The sequence below is a fragment of the Hyaena hyaena genome, unplaced genomic scaffold (genome assembly GCF_003009895.1).
Source record: "Hyaena hyaena isolate Hyena2069 unplaced genomic scaffold, ASM300989v1 scaffold_186, whole genome shotgun sequence".
Classification (NCBI taxonomy): Eukaryota; Metazoa; Chordata; class Mammalia; order Carnivora; family Hyaenidae; genus Hyaena; species Hyaena hyaena.
The window spans coordinates 327,624-347,795 of NW_024080818.1; the positions used below are offsets into that span (position 1 = coordinate 327,624).

The 20,172-nt window shown below is 40.2% G+C and overlaps 1 protein-coding gene across 1 annotated transcript in view; it reads right to left on the reverse strand.

Annotated features, from left to right (window-relative positions):
- MED12L (mediator complex subunit 12L) overlaps nt 1–20,172 on the reverse strand; it is a 324,782-nt gene that overhangs the window by 226,603 nt on the left and 78,007 nt on the right. The window contains exons 10-13 of the mRNA XM_039241007.1: nt 19,853–19,952; nt 19,397–19,533; nt 3,149–3,280; nt 290–416 (exon numbers count right to left, since the gene is read on the reverse strand). Of these exons, the coding sequence (XP_039096938.1) occupies nt 290–416; nt 3,149–3,280; nt 19,397–19,533; nt 19,853–19,952 (496 nt within the window). The remainder of the gene's footprint in view (nt 1–289; nt 417–3,148; nt 3,281–19,396; nt 19,534–19,852; nt 19,953–20,172) is intronic.

Consider the following 20,172-nt stretch of genomic DNA (forward strand, 5'->3'; position numbering starts at 1 on the left):
TGGTAAGAAAGATCTAGAAAGGGAAAAGGAGACCACCAAATATTAGAGAATGAGGGGACTCATTTTTAAATTTTTGAAACTTTGGAAATTTTTAAATCATTGAAGCCCACTTGACTATAAAACTGCATAGAAGTCTCCACTAAAAACACAATTTTGCTCAATAAAATATACATTATATTCAGCACCAAGAACTTTTAATTAAGATGCAAGTAAGGGAAAAAACAAGCATTATTTCCCAAGAAATGGTCAATCTCTTGTTTAAGATCTAGAAGCAAAGAACTTTACTTACATAATGAGGGGGCCTGTGTATCTAAAAACCTTAATAGAACATTCTGGAAAACAGGCAAACTAGATCCAGCAAGAGAGGCTGAAGAAATGGACTCCTTCTCATCTAAGACTTCTGATTCACCACATCTCTAAGGTTAAAAATAAACAAGCATAGTTAATTTAGGAGGACAATGTAGCCACGGTGGGTCATGAATTTGTCAGTTTTTTATTAACATTTAAATTCTCAGAAAAAACATGCAGAGTTAATTGAGATTTCTGTACTTTGAGGGCTATGTATCATGAGTAATATAATTTCTGAAAGTGAGGGACAACTAGGGGCACCTGGGTGGCTCAGTCGGTTGAGCATCCGACTTTGGCTCAGGTCATGACCTCATGGTTCATGGGTTCGAGTCCCACACTGGTCTCTGTGCTCTGAACCTGAAGCCTGCTTCAGATTCTGGGTCTCCCTCTCTCTCTCTGACCCTTTCCAACTTGCACACTCTCTCTTTTCAAAAATAAATAAACGTTAAAAATTTTTTAAATGCACTGAACTGAATTTCAAAAGACACCCATGAAAAATATTATTGTTGTAAATTATAAATTCTGCACCAGATGGTATAAATACCTACTGAATATTTACAAGAAGCTACTCATCCCTGTGCAAAACTACTAAAAATAATGTGAAACTATCATTTTTAAATAGCACATATAGTATCTGAGAAACATTTGAGCATGTATACTGAATTTGATATTTTTGTGTTCGTTTTTGCTTAGGTGAGTGTATTTACGAGTGTGGGGAGTGTTGGGAAGTGGTGTATCAAATGACAGCACTAACAAAACTCCTCTGATACATTTCTCTCACTCATCACACTTGAACCAATTAAGATCTCTCAGAACCTATGGAATCTCCATAGTTGATGAAACCTATCTAGAGAAGCTGCCTAACTTCTGCATTCAAGACAGAACTCACTAGAAGACCAGAAAAGAAACAGTTCAAAAGGAATCAGAACTCCATTTTCTATTCTTTTTAACATCCCTTCCTATTTTCATTATCTATTCCTTAATATTAATATATTATTTCATTAAGATATACTTCTCTAATCCATCCTCTCTTTCTTCAAAAAAGTCAAATTCTGAAACTAATGATGTTCAGCGAGATCAACTGTCTTTTATTTTGATGTTTATTTTTGGGAGAGAGAGAAAAAGAGTGTGAGCAGGGGAGGGGCAGAGAGAGAGGTAGGCACAGAATCCGAACCAGGCTCCAGGCTCTGAGCTGTCTGCACAGAACTCAATTAGGGGTCCAACTCACAAACCAGGAGATCATGACCTGAGCCAATGTCAGACCCTTAATCAACTGAGCCACCCAAGCGCTTCTAGCAATCAATTATCTTAAACATCTCTGAGAGAATACTTTTTTTTTCAGATGTGGATATATTTACACCTATTAAAATTACAAAGTAATCTGTGTGAACCTCTTCTGAAGGTGACTCTGTGTATGTGTGTGTGTGTGTGCGCGCGCGCACATGCATGCGCGCACACATGTACACACTCATTCTAGAACATGCTGGAAGAAGGGATGCCCAAAGGACACAACAACAATCCAAAAGCAGAAACTAACTTTGAAAAATTCAATCTTAGTTACTAAAGTTTAATCATTGCAATTCACTGTAGAATAGTCTATTTATAGAAAAAAGCAATGAAACACCTTCCCTAATCTTCACGTTCTAAAATACTGCTTGTGAGTTCCAACCCTTCATCAGGCTCTGTGCTGACAGCTCAGAGCCTGGAGCCTGCTTACGATTCTGTGTGTATCTCTCTCTCTGCCCCTTCCCTACTCGTACTCTGTCTCCCTCTCTCTAGAAAATAAATATTAAAAAATTCACAAAAGTTAGCATGTATTATATACATTTTGTATGCATATGTATACATATACATGTATATATGTGCATGTGTATCTTAACTTCATAAAGGGAGTGGTCTTTGTTCTAAACCAGATGTTAAAGTTTTATTTTAAAACATAGAGTTTCAGGGGTGCCTTGGTGGCTCAGTCAGTTAAGCACCTGATTCAATTTCATCACCTCACAGTTTGTGGGATAAGCCCTACACTGGGCTCTGCACTGACAGCATGGAGCTACCTTGGGACTCTCTCTCTCAAAGCAAATAAACACTAAAAAATTAAATTAAATTAAATTAAAAGATACAATTTCAGGGGTGCCTGGATGGCTCAGTCAGTTGAGCATCTGACTCGTGATTTCAGTTCAGGTCATGACCCCAGGGTAATAGGACTGAACTCTGCAACGGACTCCACACAGAGCGTAGAGCCAACTTAAGATTCCCATTCTCTCTCTCTCTGACCCACTCCCCTGCTCATGCAATCTCTAAAATATAAATCTTTTCAAAAAGGCAAAAAAGGGGCACCTGGGTGGCTCAGTCAGTTAAGAGTCCCACTTTGGCTCAGGTCATGATCTCACGGTTTGTGGGTTCGAGCCCCGCGATAGGCTCTGTGCTGACAGCTCAGAGTCTGGAGCCTGCTTCAGATAATGTGTCTCCCGCTCTCTCTGACCCTCCCCTGCTCACACTGTCTCTCTCTTTCTCTCTCTCTCAGAAATAAATAAAAAACATCAAAAAAAAATTTTAAGTAAATAAAAATAAAAAAATAAAAAGGCAAAAAAAAGACAGTTTTAAATTAGTCCAAAATATAAATTAGTGGTTTCATCAACTTAGAGAGATCCTATATGTAGTCTTTAGGTGAATTTATACACTCTCCCTTTTTCCTTGAAGAGAAAAAAAAATAGCATAAGGAGTATTAAAATAAAAAAATCCTCCCCAAAAGTTATTTTCAAATGATGGCATCTGACAGCAAAAAGAAAAGTGAACCTACCTCTGCCTCGATTTCCGCCTGCCTCTTCTCCAAGAGTTTTGCCACAGCCATGGCCCTGTGCTTGCCTGACCGTTTGCAGCTCACCGCCCATTCACACAGCAAGGTCACCACAGCTTCATCGTTGGGGGCGACCTACAAGCAAGAGAAGTGAGCACCAGCCATGTCCAAGGCAGCATTCACCAGAGGACAGGAAGCAAGCAATGGAACGTTTAACGCTTTAAAGCCTTCTTTCCTTCCCTTCCCTATATTTTATTACAGTCATTTTAGAAAGTGTTCCTAAATCTTTTTTAATTGAAGTGTAGTTAACACTTTACTGAAAAGGAAGGAAATCAGTTACTAGGACAGCTGAATCTATGACCATTTCAAGAGAATTCGTGTCTCCTTTGTCTATGCCTTTAGACAGAATCATAACCAGCTCGACTGGCCCTCTGGAATATCAGAAGTCAGGAGAAAAGGAAACCGACCACTGAAAGTCAAGAACAGATGTTACCAACCCCAAGGGCTCCCTCCACTGTTTATCCCCTCACACTCTCACACTCAGAGCCTCCCTCAATACCTAATCCTACCATGCCAGTTTATCAAGTCACCCACTCCAAGGAGGCTGGATTGCTGATCCAAGACTCACTGCATTAGAAAAGATAAACATGAAAAATGACAGCCATGCACCAAAAAGGAACAAAACTTAAAGCGGACACAGTTCAGAGGGGACAGTATATCCTGGGTCTTAGTAGGGCTCAGCACTGCCACAGGAACTACGTGCTGTCATTACCATGGCCTAGAAATGGCCACCACAGACTGATGATCAGAGGGGTCAGAGAAAGGTCACAGGGACCCACATGACACGAATTAGGGACAGGCAGGAGGAGGGGGTAAGTTGGGAAGATAAATCGTCCTTTTATGCAACCTTTCAGAGGATCCAAGCCAACCAATGGAACATCAATTTCAAGTGTTTAATATCTGTGCAATTCTACAAACACTATGCAAGAAGAACTAAATAATCACAGTACTGGCCTTTATGTGTTATATGAGAAGTTCTTAGCCTTTGAGAATCCATAAGCTCAATTAAGATTTGAATAGCTATAAACAGGAAAAATATGCATACACACATAAATCTAGCACAACTTTTCAGAGAGTTCGTGGACTCTGAGAAGAAACTCAAGAATCCCACGATAAGAATCCCTGATTAGATGGTAGATACTACCCAACAATTCAGATCATGAAAATCAGTTTATTACAAGATTCTTAGTCACCCTACCCTAAATTTGGCTAAACACACGTTGACTCATAACAAAGAAATATTATCTAGGACAGATCTCAAAAGGACCTCTGGGTTTCTTCATTTAAAACAAGAGAAATAATTCAATTACAATATATCAAGATTGAACATAACATTTAAAAAAGAAAGCAAACTAGAGGGAATGTCTCTGGATTCGATCTAATCCAAAGAAAAGTAAGAATATCAAAATCAATTAAGTACTACATTGCTTACATTTAGATTATAGAGAAAAGGAGTAACCCGAAAATAATGCCGTCAGTTTTTAGTAAATCAATTTAGTCAGTAATGTGCATCATATCCACATGTATAAAACTTTTTTTAAAAGTGTCTTCTGAATCATTAAAATAAGATGAAACTATGCTACAAAAGAATAAATAGCTGACTCCCCTAACTTAAGCAGCAGGCTCTGCTTGACTTAGAGATGCATAAAATTGCACTCATAAAGGAAAACCCTTCTTTTTAACACATTCACATATGACCACTGGTTTGGGGTAATGTGCTAAAAATTAAGCCCCAGGAAGGAAAAAGCACTTGCAAAGGCACTTATTAAGTACCCATGGTAGGCAGTGAGGAATGAAAAATCTAAAAGGTCTGGCTCCTGTACTCAAAAAGTTCACCTTCTAGAAAAATAAGCAGAAAAGACAGCTAAATCACAAAGCTTCAAAACGCAGGACCTGGCTGCCTCAGTCAGAAGAGCAGGTGACTCTTAACCTGGCGGTTCTGAATTCAAGGCCCACAATGGATGTAGAGGTTATATAAGTAAATAAATAAGTAAAGAAACAAACTTTTTTTTTTTTAAGCTATACAACATTTTGACAACATGGAGGAGGAAGCAATGCAATTAGGTCCGGATGTCTGAACCTTCCATTATCTCATAGGCAATGAGCATCCGTCAGACTCAGCTTATAGATATCGGAGATCCTAACTTGAAGGCAGAAGGGCCTGAAGTGGGTCTGTTAACTTGTAATTAACCACAGCTCCTTGAGCTGTGGTCTCAACTTGTAATTATTAGGAATTAAGTGAAGAGTGTATTAGAAAATACAAGGACTTAGGGTTTTGAAATATAAAATTTTATTATAGAAACTTTCTTGTACTCCCATCAATTATACCTATAATCTATTTTCAACCAGGAAGTATTTTCCAACACAGGCCAGATTCAAATAGTACCAAGTCCACTCCTTTCAGAATATCAAACAGATTGCCAAATAAAACCAGTACTTCCTTAAATTACTGGCGGGGAAAGGGGAATAGGTAGGTTCTGTGCCAATTTTAAAAGAAACAGAAGGATATTACAAAAGATGTTTTATTATTAACTTCTCAGAAGATCATCCTGGAAAATCAGGTCACATTATACCAATCTGAAAGCACACTATCCCTGCTATATGAATAATTATATACTTATATATATATGGGGCATAATATACTTCATTATTTCTTTATTATTAAGAAATAATTATTTTTAAGATATACTTTTATAATTTTAGCATTATTTTTCAAGATATTTTCCCCACTCAAAACTCTCCATCCACTCCCCTACTAATTATTATGAAGTTTGGTTCACATTTTAAGTGGTTTTCACCCAGAGGCCTTTTCTAGGTTCCACTATCAAAAAAACAGGAAGATAGCTCGCTTATTTAACTCTAAGCACCAGTTCCTGGGTACATCCCGTCAGACACGCTCAATGCACCTACAAAGAGACATCCAGGGCTCACGCTCCCTACATACAGATCCTCCCACCGCCCCCCCCCCCCCCCCCCCCCCCCCCCCCCCCCGGCCCCGGCCCCAATGCTCTGCATCAATCAACTTCTAGAAAATTAGAGCAGTGCTCCCATTTGTCTGTCAGATGTTATCTCACAAATTAATTCAAATAACTGTCAACAGGACATCGTGATTTTAAATAAGTAAATTGGAATGCATCTTCACCCTATAAACAAATCTCTAAAAATATTAAGCTCCATTTCTTTAAAACAATAATTGTTTTTTACTAAGTGAAGCTTAATAAATATTAGTTTAACACTTAATAATTCAAAGGCAAAAACTTAGGGAAATTTAGGAGTCTGAACTACAGTCATTGCCTTCAATGAGATGGCCATTAAGTGAGACAGACATAAATGAATACAAATAATCTGGATGTATGAAAAAGGAAAATTATCTCAGAAGGTCAACATTTAGCAAGAACAGACAGAAGACTGAAGGGAATTATTAAATATTTCCTTTTAGAAAGTGTCTTTCGGGAAGAATCTTGCAGAGGAGTTAAAATTCAAAACAGATTAACAAAAGAAGAAAGAAATATGTGGGAGATAGAATAATGTCTGCCACCCCCAAATAGCCACCTCCCAAAGTCAGGATGTGTAAATACGTTATCTTAAATGACAAAAGAGACTTTGTAGCTCCAGGGGTTGAGAGGAGAAACTGTCCCAGATTACGGTGTGGAACTAATGTAATCACAGGAGTGCTTTTGAGGGAAAGGGAGGTGACGAGAGAAGCAGGAGCCAGAGTCAGGGAGAGACTGGAAGATTCTCTGCTGGCTCTGGAGATGCAGCAGAGGAGCACAAGCCAAGGAATGCAGGTGGCTCTAGAAGCTGGGAAACACAGTACATGAATTCTCCCCTAAAGCCTCCCGAGGAATGCAGAGGAATGCAGCCCGAAGGACAGGCTGATCAGAGCCCAGTATGATCTTAACCTCCACAATCCAAGAGAATAAATTTGTGTTGTCTTTAAGCCACTAAATTTCTGATAACTTGCTACAGCAGCAGTAGGAAATTACTTCAAAGTAGTTTTAAACAAGCACATAAAAAGTGGAAAACCCAGGTGTAGTTCAAGGAATTGAGCAGAGGACTATACTGCAAGGACAGGAGGCTACATGAAGCTAACAATCTACAAGGGGCGCCTGGGTGGCTTCGTCAGGGAAGTGCTGTGCTGACAGCTCAGAGACTGGAGCTGCTTGAGATTCTGTGTCTGTCTCTCTCTCAAAAATAAACGTTAAAAAATTGTTTTAAACGGGGAGAAAAAGCCACACAGAAGAAGAGTACCATGAAATAGGTAGCAGCCTCATTCATTCATTTACCTTTTTTTTAAAAATATTTTTATTTATTTCTAGGAGAGAGAGAGACAGCGTGAACAGGGGAGGGTCAGAGAGAGAGGGAGTCACAGACTCTGAAACAGGCTCCAGGCTCTGAGCTGGCAGTCAGCACAGAGCCCGACGCGGGGCCCGAACCCACGAACCGCGAGATCGTGACCTAAGCGAAAGTCGGACGCTTAACCGACTAAGCCACCCAGGCGCCCCTCATTCATTTACCTTCTAATCAATAAATAGGTCTCGAATACCTACTACTGCTAGGCCCTCTTCTAGGCACTAGACATAGTCTCACGTACTACTTTTTAGGAATAAAAATTGGCAATTCCCTTAGGGAATAATTCCTATTATCTCAAAACAGTCTTAAAGATGTTCAGATCATTTGCTCCAGTAATTCTGAGAATACAGCCCATGGAAATCCTCTTCACGCAGGAAGATACGAGTGCCCTAGTTACGAGGGAAGCACGATACTCCAACAGTCCTCCCATTCTAGTCCCAGCAACCGACAGATCACCTGTGAAATGGGGAGCCACGTTAATGGATCAAACCAGAGAAAACAGGGCAAGCTTACAGGGAGACAAAGGTCCACAGGGAGGGTTCGGAGCCAAGACAATTTGTCTTCAGCAACGCAACTATGGGAATTTTTAGGGTGGTTGCTTCGTGTGTATTTCTGTTTTTCCGCAAATAGTGACATTTTGCTATCTAATTAAAGATGTATAAATAAGGAAGGCAGAAGGAAGAGGCCTGCCACCAAGCAAAGGAGGGGAAGTCAAAGATGTATGATTACCGGTAAGGCTCAAATCCCCTCTCTGAGAAGGCCAGCTCCCTGCCAGCCCACCTTTTCTCCCTTCTTCCAGGAAAAGCACCCCTACTTTTTCAAGGGCGACTGCTCCTCCTCCTGCCTCAGAAGATTCAAAAAGGGGCACCCATTTCTCTCAGTTTTATTACACATTCTGGATTGTCATCTTCAATAAGCAATGAAAATGTCAGGCAATTCTTTGGTCACAAGGGAAAAAAAATAAATCACTCCATCAGGTACACCACTCTGTGCTCAACCTTCTGAAACATTCTGGATACCAAGAGACTAGCCCTCACCAGATGGAACTGTTTCTATTCTGATCAAAAATCTATTTTTCAGAATAAGTTTTCTGTAGTGCGTATCAATTATTCTAGTCATTACTAAAGTCTTAGCACTGATAAGTGACCAAAGCAGACACAACAAAAATTGAAAATTGAAAGTTCTTGACCTTAAATTCAAATTTTTCCAGACCCTTCTAATGAAAACTTAAAACATAAAATAACATAGTAAGGACTTAATCACTCTGAAAAATCACTAATAAAGATATCTTGGCAAATATACAGGTGGTAATAAAGACAATTAACATTTATTGAGCATTACTCAACTTACAGTCAGTGCAATAAATGTGTTTCAGGAACTATTTCTTTTAATCTTTCTTACCTATGAGCTAGTTTTAGCATCACCATTTCACAAATAAGGACCCAAGGCAAAGAGAGGTTAAATTGCTTGTCCAAGATCACTCAGCTAATTAATAAAGCTCTTGCCACAACATAAACCCTGGAAAACAAACCAAGTTAAGTGCAGCGCAACACAGTATGTCAAAGGAACTCGGGAAGGTAACCTTGACCTTGCTCCCACAGGACTCAGTGACCTTTTGTGTGAGCTCCAAGCTTCTCTGGGCTCTTCGGCCTCCACTCCTGATGTTTATAAAATCAGAGTATTCTGCTATCTTGTGCTATAATGTCACTTCCATGCAACATGCATCTTTCACAACATAGCTTCGTGGTTATTAGATCTCCAGCTACTGGTTTCAAATATTCATTAGGAAGAGGAGACAGACCTCTGAGAGGTTCTACAGGAACATCCTTTACCACCTCGAGCACTATAAAGGAGAGTTGGAGGGGCACCTGGGTGGCTTAGTCGGTTAAGCGTCCGACTTTCGCTTAGGTCATAATCTTGCGGTTCGTGGGTTCGGGCCCCGCGTCGGGCTCTGTGCTGACAACTAGCTCAGAGCCTGGAGCCTGCTTCAGAATCTGTATCCCCTCTCTCTCTGACCCTCACCTGCTCACGCTGCCTCTCTCTCTCTCTCTCAGAAATAAAAACATTAAAAAAAATGTTTTTTAAAAAGAAAGAAATAGTGCCAGGGTTGATGGAATTAAAAATAAGGAGGGGAGCCTGAGTGGCTTAGTCGGTTGAGCGTCCAACTTTCACTTAGGTCATGATCTCGCGGTTCGTGGGTTCAAGCCCCGCGTCGGGCTCTGTGCTGACTGCCAGCTCAGAGCCTGGAGCCTGTTTCAGAGTCTGTGACTCCCTCTCTCTCTGACCCTCCCCTGCTCACGCTGTCTCTCTCACTCCTAGAAATAAATAAAAAAAATTTTTTTTTAAATAAATAAATAAATAAATAAAGGAGAGTTGGAGTCTTCAGGAGTGGTAACAGACAACTTTTCTTACCAGTACTTCCTAACAGATAATAAGACTTCCAGAGTCCACAGCATGCACCCCCAGCCTTCAACCACACAGAGGCAAACAGGACATGGAAGAGTGAGTGGGTGAGAGAGTGAAAGTGAGAAATGACAGAGAGAGAGAGAAATTGAGCCATGGTACATAAAATTAAGGCCAGAATAAAAGCACCAAGCCAGGACATCAAGAATCTGAATTCTAGTAGCCATGGCATAAATTAAAACATGTTAATTGTGGCAAAAATAATATTAACAGTTGTAAATTTCCAGCCACAGGTAGCAGCAGTAGTAACTGAAAAGATTAATTGAGCAGACAGTGGGTGTTTCATACACATTAGCTCTAATCTCAATAACAAACTCTGAAGTAGGCAGCGCTATTCCCATCTAAGAGATAAGTAAACTGAGGTGAAGATGGCCATCCGAGATCTCAAGTGGCAGAAGAAGGAAACCTAATTCCAAAGTCCCTTCTTTCTGCTGCTCCCAGCATCACTAAATCAAGGTCCCTGGAAGCGCAAGCAGCACCATGGTTACCTGGAAAGCGCGCGCGCGCACACACACACACAGACACACCAGGAAGCCTGCTGCCCCACCCCACTCCAACCAGCCATGGCTACCTATGTTCCAGCCAAACTTCTACTTCTCTAGGGATAAGCCAGACCGGTCACTGAATGAACATGCAGAAAATGAAATCACAGGAAAAGAATTACCAAAGAACTTGTTCCTCCTCTAATACTTGCTAGACCAGACACTCAGTTAAGTCAAAGATTTGTCTTTTTCATGGTTTTGTTTTCAGCATCTACCACACTATCTGGCATATAGTAGATTCAACAGATATTTGTAATCACAGAGGAAAAGCAACTCTGTATTACACGAAACAAAATGCAAAAACAAGTTAAGATGGGGGCAGACAATGGTGGGAGGAGTTTACATGTTGTTCCCCTCCCCCAACATACACTGGTACTTACTTACTATGGTAAAAGTATCTGACAATCTAACAGCTGATTAAATGTAAAGTTCCAGAAATATTTTCATTCCTAAGTTAAAGAGTCAAGGATGCTGGCCCCAGCACTATTATTTAGCATCATTCTCAAGACTTAGCTAATGGGAAGAAGGAATAAACATTTGAAAGGATGTGGCAACATTACTAGAGTTTGCATAAAATGATTATCTTCCCCCACCAACCTGGCAAACTAGAAAACTTTATTAGATTAAAAGAAAGGAGTATCACAACTAGAACAAAAACAAGCAAAAAGCAATGGGCAATATTAAGCAGTGAGGGGAAAAAATCCTGCAAAATATTCTGCAGCATGTAATCCATGTATGTCCTCCGACCTGTTACTAAGTGTTCATATACATGTACACAAATGTCCAAGAAAATACAAAGGATGTATTCCAAAATGAACAGTGGCTACTGCTCACATATATAATGAGTGCTTCCTATACAGTATGCCCCGTTCTAATGCTTTCACTACCATGCCATGACTGAGCAAACTAAGGCTTGAGGTTAAGTAACTTGTTAAATGTCTCAAAGATACTAGGGCATAGACCTAAAAGTCAAACCTAAGCTCTCTGCTCCCCAGAAGAAGCTCAATATACCTCCGTTCTGCGGAGACGAATGGGACAAAGGTCTGAGCCGTGGGCTAACGGGCACTTCATGAGGTCTCCAGTGCATCTCATGCTACATGTACAAACATGACAAGACGCCTGAAACTAGTCACAGGGTACCGTACAGCACTGGACTGTAATAACATCGTACTTCGACAAAACATAAAAATATTTTTAAAAAACAAAAAGCAAATTAAAAGAATAATTTCTATAATGAGAATGAGACAATGAATGGACACAAAATTCAAAAATCAGTAATGTCCTCCAAATAGCAGCATTGTGCATCTGGCCTCATGAACTTTGGACATACTCAGAGTGGTAAAATACTGAAATCGTTACAAACTCTGTTGCAAATAATCATCACTAAGGGCGCTATCCAATCTATATAAAGATATCCAAAATGTGAAGATGGTCTTCATTATCAGGGAGATTTGTCATATTTTTTTCTTTCTGGAAAAGATGGGGATAAACTTGATAGATTAAGCCTAATTCAATTTTTATTCAATCACCCAATAACCTAATGGTCCATAAAAACTAACCACAGGTCTTTTTTAACAAAGGAAAGTAAGTGACAACTACATCTGGGAGCCAGGCTTCCTCTAGAAATTAGAAGATACTCGATGAGATTGTCTACTATTTTAAGAAATGTCTTAATATACTACCTTCATTATAAAACAATACCACAAAAGGGAATGGGAAAAACCAATGACTCGTTACTGTAAGCAACAGCAAACTAAAAGAACTTAATATCATATACCAAATAAAGCTCTTCAATAGCTTTTTAATCGGAGACTAAAAAGACATGTTTATAAATGTAATTAATCACTCCTAGTCAACATTAAACAAAATGGCCACATCTAGATTCAAAACAGTCATATTACAGCATCAATAAGTAACAAGGGATAATACATAGAGTAGTGATATTAGCAAGTCATATGACTTGCAACTTAAGGCACATTATGAAAATCTGGATGAATTTCAAAAGTTGCATTAAGTTAAAAAGTAGTCTAAACTGCTAATGAGAACATAAGCCTGTTGTATATGATCACTCAGAATCACCATAAAAAGTAGTAAGACTAGGACTATTAACCACAAACTCAGAAGACTTAAATATAAATAGTATTCACTTGTGAAAAATCTTCCTGGGGCACATGGGTGGCTCAGTCGGCTGAGCATCTAACTTCGGCTCAGGTCATGATCTCGCAGTTCGTGGGTTCAAGCCCCGCGTTCAAGCTCAGAGCCTGGAGCCTGTTTCAGATTCTGTATCTCCCTCTCTCTCTGCCCCTCTCCCGCTGATGCTCTGTCTCTCTCCGTCTCAAAAATAAATAAACTATTAAAAAAAAAAAAAGAAAAATCTTCCTAAATATGCATGATTCCCTACGTACATTTCCAAAAGATACTTGAGATGGCTGATTTTTGATGAGGAAAAAGGGCAGGTTTTCCTAGGCTCTCATCCTTAGAATCAAAGTTGAGAACCGTTAGCTTTTAAGACATCTAAGAAACAAAACATTTCCCATGACAGCAAAAAGGACTTTCTTTTTAAGTTAAAAATAACACAGCTCTGAGTTCTGAGAAGGTAATAGATAAGAAAACAAAATTAAAACAATTCCTCTGAGTATATAAATCAACTGTCATTAATCTGTACCATGCCAAAACCTGAATTTGCTATTCTTCACTTAAATCATCAACATTTAAATATAAATGAAAAAACAACAACAACAGAGTTTTGAAAACTATGTAACTGTATGATAATAGAAGTCACACAAAAAGTAAATTAGAAAGTAAAGCCTTCCAAAAGTCTTTGGAAAGTGTCAGGTCTCTACTAGTGAATTAATATCCAAAAGTCATGACTGTATGGGTCAGGAAGCTTTACTGCTTGCCTCTTACAAAAAATGAAGGGAACGTACAGATGAAAGGAAGGGAAAGAAATTTCTAAAACATGGTATTAGGTTCATCCTACTTGACAATCAAAGTGATCCAGCCATGAACGTAACGAATGACATTTACTAGGTGTTTATCATATGGTACCAAATGAAGTAGATTCTAGTAGTAAGGCCACTGTACAATGAAAATGACACTGAGGGACCAAGTAACTAGCTTGAGACCACCAGCAACTTGACAGCAAAGCCAGGATTCAAATCCAGGTCTGAATCAACCTCGAGTTTATGTGATATACTATAAGGGTCAGGTTGCTCAACTTGAAGATTCAGATTTTCTAACTTAAATATTGTTTACTATGTTAAACTGTCACACTTAGAAAAATCAGAGATTATTCCTGCAAACATACCAATATTAATATGGAAACTGTTTATGGAAATTGCAAAGGTTTTTTCCTCCTTTTTCCAAAACTACATCTGATACTTGTTTGTTCAGCTAGAATTACCTGAATTAAAGGAGTTTTTAAAGTGGTACAAGGAACAGAATGTGCTAGTTAAAGGGCACTCAGTTAAGCATCCACCTCCTGGTTTAGGCTCAGGTCACAGTCTCAGTTGAGATCCGGCCCCATGTTGGGCCCCATGTTAGGTCCTGTACTTTAAGAAAGAAGAAAGTGGTAGCTCTGAGAGATTGGCAACTCCCCCTTTGGGTGTCTAGTAGGAAGCTGTGTGACTTCTACAGTACAACGGGCTTAGGCGGGGCTGTGATTAGCATCATCAATTCTAAAATTTGCCACACACATCTCAGTGGGAAGCCAGCCAGGTGTGTTTTCATTGTTTGCTTGACTTTTGCCTCATTTGACTTTGTTATCCTGAGCCTTAATTTTTAAAACTGACTTTTTCTTACACTGAACATTTATAAAAACCAAAAACAACAATACCACCACTAACAAAAAAACAAAAAAAACCCAAAAAACCCTAAGCACTGAAATGAGCATGATTTCCTTTACTATGTGGTAGTAGTACAGCCACCTTGCCTTGGGTTGGCCAGTCCTATCTGACTGCTCCCCTACTGAGGATAAAGTCTTGGTAAAACTCAAAGAATATAAAAAGCCTGATAAGATTCTGGCTGTGCTTTATGGATATATGGATTGTGTGAAGGATAGTTGTGTGTGTTTTGTGTCCACAGTGATACCAAGGAACCACATTCCTTCCGTGTCTCCAGGGTTTAACTGCCTCCCTAAACACACGAGTTCAGTTATAACAGCAGCTAGTGTTTACTGAGTACCCATCCACGTGCAGGCACTACAAACATTTAAGTGTTTTATCGATATGGTCTCAAGTCATTCTCACACCATGAAGAGATAGAATGCCCATTTTATAAATGGGGAAATTTACTCTTTCTCATCAAGAGTAAGTCAACTGTCCAAATTCCACTAAAGAAATGCAGTGACTTGCCGATTTTATAGCTGAGAACTCTCTCGTCAGCCATACTCCTCCCTTCACATGCACACGTTTTCTTGCATAGCTGAAACTGGACCAATGTTAGAGCCAACAGGTGACTGCACTGACCCCTACCCTCCCAAACCCCATCTTGCAGAAGCCTTTCCTTTCCAGTTCACTGTCCCAGCAGCTTGTAAGTGAGCCCCCTAAAATAAACAAATTCAGTAAATACTTCCTGAAGACCTGTTGGGCCCCAGGCATGGCATTAGAGACTGGTGATGTGCTGGTGAGCAAAAGGAACACAGACCCTGACCTATGGAGCTAGGCTTGCAGGAAGAAGAACATGGAACGAGCCCAGCAAGGACTGAAACCGAAATTTTCTTTCACATGATGGTGGGAGTTCTTCAGCCACACTAATACAAGAGCCACTATGGCCCCGGAGGCCTGTGCCAGGGATGAGTGAGACAGCTGCTCTGGACTCTGGGCCTATGCCACGCAAAGAAATCACAGAACTCAACACAGCTATCCAGAAAGTACTTCATGAATACTCTAAGCAGGTAAGAAAAGGCAACCATGTAATTTTCAGGTTTTGGTGTATGATGGTTTGTTTTGACAGCAGGGCAAGAGGAAATGTGCACACCGCCTCGGCAGCAGCTCTGGCCTTTTCATTACTCAGGAGAAAGCTGGCTTCCTTGGGCACCAAACAGAGAAGTGAAAAGGCAGCTCTTCCTGCCATCTTCAGACTCTTCCTTCTATCCATATCCCTGGGGGACCCAACAAATCAGCTGCTTCTCCCTTCACAACCCACACAAACAGGGAAAGAAGCCAAGAGGAAGGAAACAGTCTGGGTGCTCTGTGAAGCTTAGGGGCACCTCGCCCTCAGCCTTGAGGTCAGCAATGTGGATCTCACCTGTAGGTTGCAAGTGACAGACTCAGTCAGGACTTAGAATCAAGTGGTCGTGCCCCCCCCTCCCCCCATAACCAACAACAGTCCCTAAGATGGGTCACTCTACTAAGAAAGGGCATGCCCCCTCCCCAGTCACCTCTCAGTGGCCCTGGACGCAACAGCCTACCATTAATTTGTACTACCTGCCTGGCCACTGTGCAGCACAGGTCTCTCAGCCCCGTCCTAAGCATTACAAGTTTTCTATCTCACACTACACTGAATGGAAAACCAAGTAGCAAAAATCTAGAATAAGTAAACATTAAGGGGGTTGAGGCTTATATTTTTGCTTCTCTTACAACATGAGCCAAGCCCTAACACAGAAGCAACAGCTGAGGATATGGGAAGCAGAAGGGAGGTTGTGGGTACAGGAATAATGCAGTGCCTGTAGAATGAGCGGAAGCATGCATAGGCCTGGCCCAGCCCGTCGTGGAGCACACTCTCACTCTTGTGACCACAGTCCAACCACAAGGGCAGGACGAAGCCCTCAAACGCCTTCATCCCATGCGCACTACAGTTTTCAGTGGGCTTTGGCCAAATACCAAGACTACTTAGACACACAAATCTGAACTTCAGACTCCGCACCCAATCGGGACAGCTGCTCCTCCCCTCCCTACAAGAAAGTGGAAAGAACTAGATTTCCTTTTAGCAGTTCCAGAGAAAAAGGAATCAAAGAGGGTGAAGTTCAAGTTTCCCAAGCAGATGTGGGGAAACAGGATGTGCAGTCCAGGGCCCAGGTCTGCCTAACTACAACTTCAGCAAAAGCAAACCCCAAGTTCATTGCAACTGCAGAAATTGGTCATTTTTTCTATTATCTTTCATGCTAAGTCCTAACACAAATTATGAAACCAAAAAAAAAAGGGGAAGCACATTTTCAAAGAAGTGAGACATGTTTCTGAATCCTAACCACGTCACTTTATAGAACTCCCTCTAATCAGAAAATTAGAGTTTCATTATACAGGGTCTTCCAATACAATACTAATGCTACTAGTAATTACTGCTATATTATCATTAACAGTGACATTTTTAACATATTTATAGAATGTTTCATGAATCTCAAGGTGCTCATGTCCCCTTAGAGACAGGACAAGTGCTCTATGCCAGCTTAACATGTAAAGGCACCAAGGCTCAGAGCCTACAAGTAACTTGTCCAAGGTCACACAGCAGATCACAGGCAATACAACTCCACAGCTCATACATAAATTCCAGAAACATATTAAGTGACTCGGTAGCCAAGAAAACAGTAGACCCCGGTGAAGAGTAAACAGATGAAACACTGTCATCTGCCTATATATACATACCTTGATATACACAGATGCCCCCCCCAAAAATTTAAAGTTTAATGTAAAAGAAAAATTCATGTTAAATATTTAAATGTAAATATGTTAATGTTTAAAAGTCATTCTAATGTTAAATTCACAGAATCTGCCTAGTTATTCTGGCAGATTAAGAAAAGGTGGCCAGTCTGAATTACAGGTTTAAAATGTAATTTTTGGGGCGCCTGGGTGGCTTAGTCGGTTAAGCGTCCGACTTTCGCTTAGGTCATGATCTCGCGGTTTGTGGGTTCGAGCCCCGCGTCGGGCCCTGTGCTGACTGCCAGCTCAGAGCCTGGGGCCTGTTTCAGTCTGTGACTCCCTCTCTCTCTGACCCTCCCCTGCTCACGCTGTCTCTCTCTCTCCTACAAATAAATAAAACATTAAAAAAAAAAAATTTTTAAAAAAAATAAAAAAAATAAAATGTAATTTTTGTATTACTCCTAAAAGAGCACATAACCACAAAGCAACCACTTACTCACAACACGGCTTTCCATAGTTCATTCAACCTTCAATGCAATTACTCCTCAACGGGCAACACTGTGACATTCCTCCCAATGAAGTGTAACACCCAAGACCCTGGACTCTGAGCGCATGTCGCCCTCTGGTGGCACGCAGCTCCCAGCACCCTGGGTGGAGACGCTGCATGTTTTAGGGAGCTTATAGAGGGATTCTATTCAAAAATACAAAACGTCATTTCTGCCCTTAGTAAGACACTCACCAGGATCTCTTAAGAGAGCTGGTGAATAACTTTAGTCTCTGTGAATGAATAAGGCATATCATTCTGAAGCTGGCCAGTTCATTCATGAGAAAGTTCTATAGTGAAGCTAACCACAAAACTCAAGGGGTTTTGGTACACTTGCTAAAATGCTCAGAAGGGAACAACGCAGTCTGTATTCAACACTCAGTGCAAGAAGCTTAGCAGTCCAAGAGGACATCTTGAATTTTAGATATCCCTATTTTCCCTCCAGGTATCTTATTTCTCTATATTAAAAGCCTTAGCACTCTTGAAATGTTTACCTAAGAAAGTCATTACTACAAATAGACTTTAAGGCTTCTACCCCAGAAGAACACAGGAACACTCTAACCTGTATCAACACACGGAGAATTACACAGCCTCATCATCAGTGTGCTCCACAGAAGTACTGATGAAGCCTTGCTACTGAGACTTCACAATGAATTAGAAAATACACTCAGTCTGTACCTCACTCAACATTCTGATATCTGACTTGACAGCACTGAATTTGAACCTTATCTTTGAGAAGATAGGTGATGACACAAATTATTCCAGAAAGAGAAGAGGAATAACCTAGAAGAGATTCACAGCAGGTTCACATAAAGGTGGATAAGGAAAGTTCAGGGGTTATTGTTTCTATTGTTTAATCTCTCCTTTCCACATATGCATTCCCAAAAGCTAGTATGGAAATCAAAGATAACAGTGATCAGTTGACTAAGGTGTTCCCTGAAGGCTGGTACCATGTCTTATAACTTACCTCTCTGTTCCTGGTGCCTAGCACAACCCGGACATACCAGGGGTACTCTTCATTGTAAAGAGAAGACAAACTTCTTCATTCTCCCGAAATAAGGTTGAGGCAAAAAAAAACCTTGGAAAACCTCTGTTTATAGACAGTTCAATAATGAAACAATCTACTCCAAGACAGCCTAAAACAATAATTGTCTGTGATAATAAATTTTATGTGTGAATTTGGCTAGTCCATGGTACCCAGGTTTTTGAGGTCCAAATTCTGTCCAGATATTGCTGAAGTTATTTTTCTAAATGTGGATAACATTTAGATCAGTAAACTTTGAGTAAAGCAGATTAGTCTCCATAATGTGGGTGAACCTCATCCAATTATCTGAAGGCTTTAAGCAAAAAGACGAGTCCCTAAGGAAGAAGGAATTCTGCTTCCAGACTGACTTCAGACTCAAGACTGCAACATCCGTTCTTCCCAGGGTCCCCAGCCTATTGGCCTGTCCTGCACATTCCAGACATGTCTTTGCTCATAATCATATGAGCAAATTCCTTAAAATAAATACTTCTTTCTCACATACACATATATATATACACACATACATATACATATGTATGTATGTATGTAAATACATATACACACACATAATTTTTCCTCATATTAGTTCTGTTTGCTTGGAGAATCTTAATACAGGTTTTTTAAAAACCATGACCACAGTATTCATTCACTGCTCCAAATATTTAAAAAAAGAAGAAAAATTTTAACTACCTCTTGGTTATCTTTGTTTTGGTTTGCCCAGAAAATCTTATGATAAAGCGTCTCCATTGAATTGCTGGAATCAGTTCGGTCAAAACAATGTCGGTCCAACACTTCCAACGTGTGCAAAACTCGACTAATGGTCACCCCTAGACGTAGAAATTAAGCAAGCAGTTAAAGAGGTCAAACAAAGCCAGAACAGCATAGTACAAAGCCATCATTAGGTAGGGCAAAAAGGGATTTCAAGAAACTGTCATTCTCAGCATGTAAAAATTGCCAACAAAACCAAACGTGACATTCTAGACAGCCAGGAACTAAAGGGCACAGAATGAGGAATGCCCTCAAAAGTCTCTCGGTGGCTCTGTCAAAAAGCATCCTTATTCATTACGTTCACTGAATTATAAGAATCAGAAACACGGCATAAAGTCCAACATTCAAAAGTACTCCTTCTTCTCTTGTGTTCTGTACCTGCTGTTGACTCTTGGCACTTGTCAAAAGACCACCGAACTTCCACTGCACGGCCTCTTTGTTTTATCTGCTGTTCTACCTCATAAATCCTTGCCCGAACCTGAAAGATAATCGCTTCTAATTAACTTGTGCCTGGAAAGCCACAGCAGCTGTCTAAATCATGTCAAGATTTTCCACATGAGCACAGCATCCTACGGGGAACTACGATCTTGACTACCATTGTAGCAAATTTTGCCTGTTGCCCAAGAAGCGCATCTTAAAATTTACAAGGGGTGATTCAATGTCAGAGGTCAATAACAAATGCTCACAAAAAACAAATG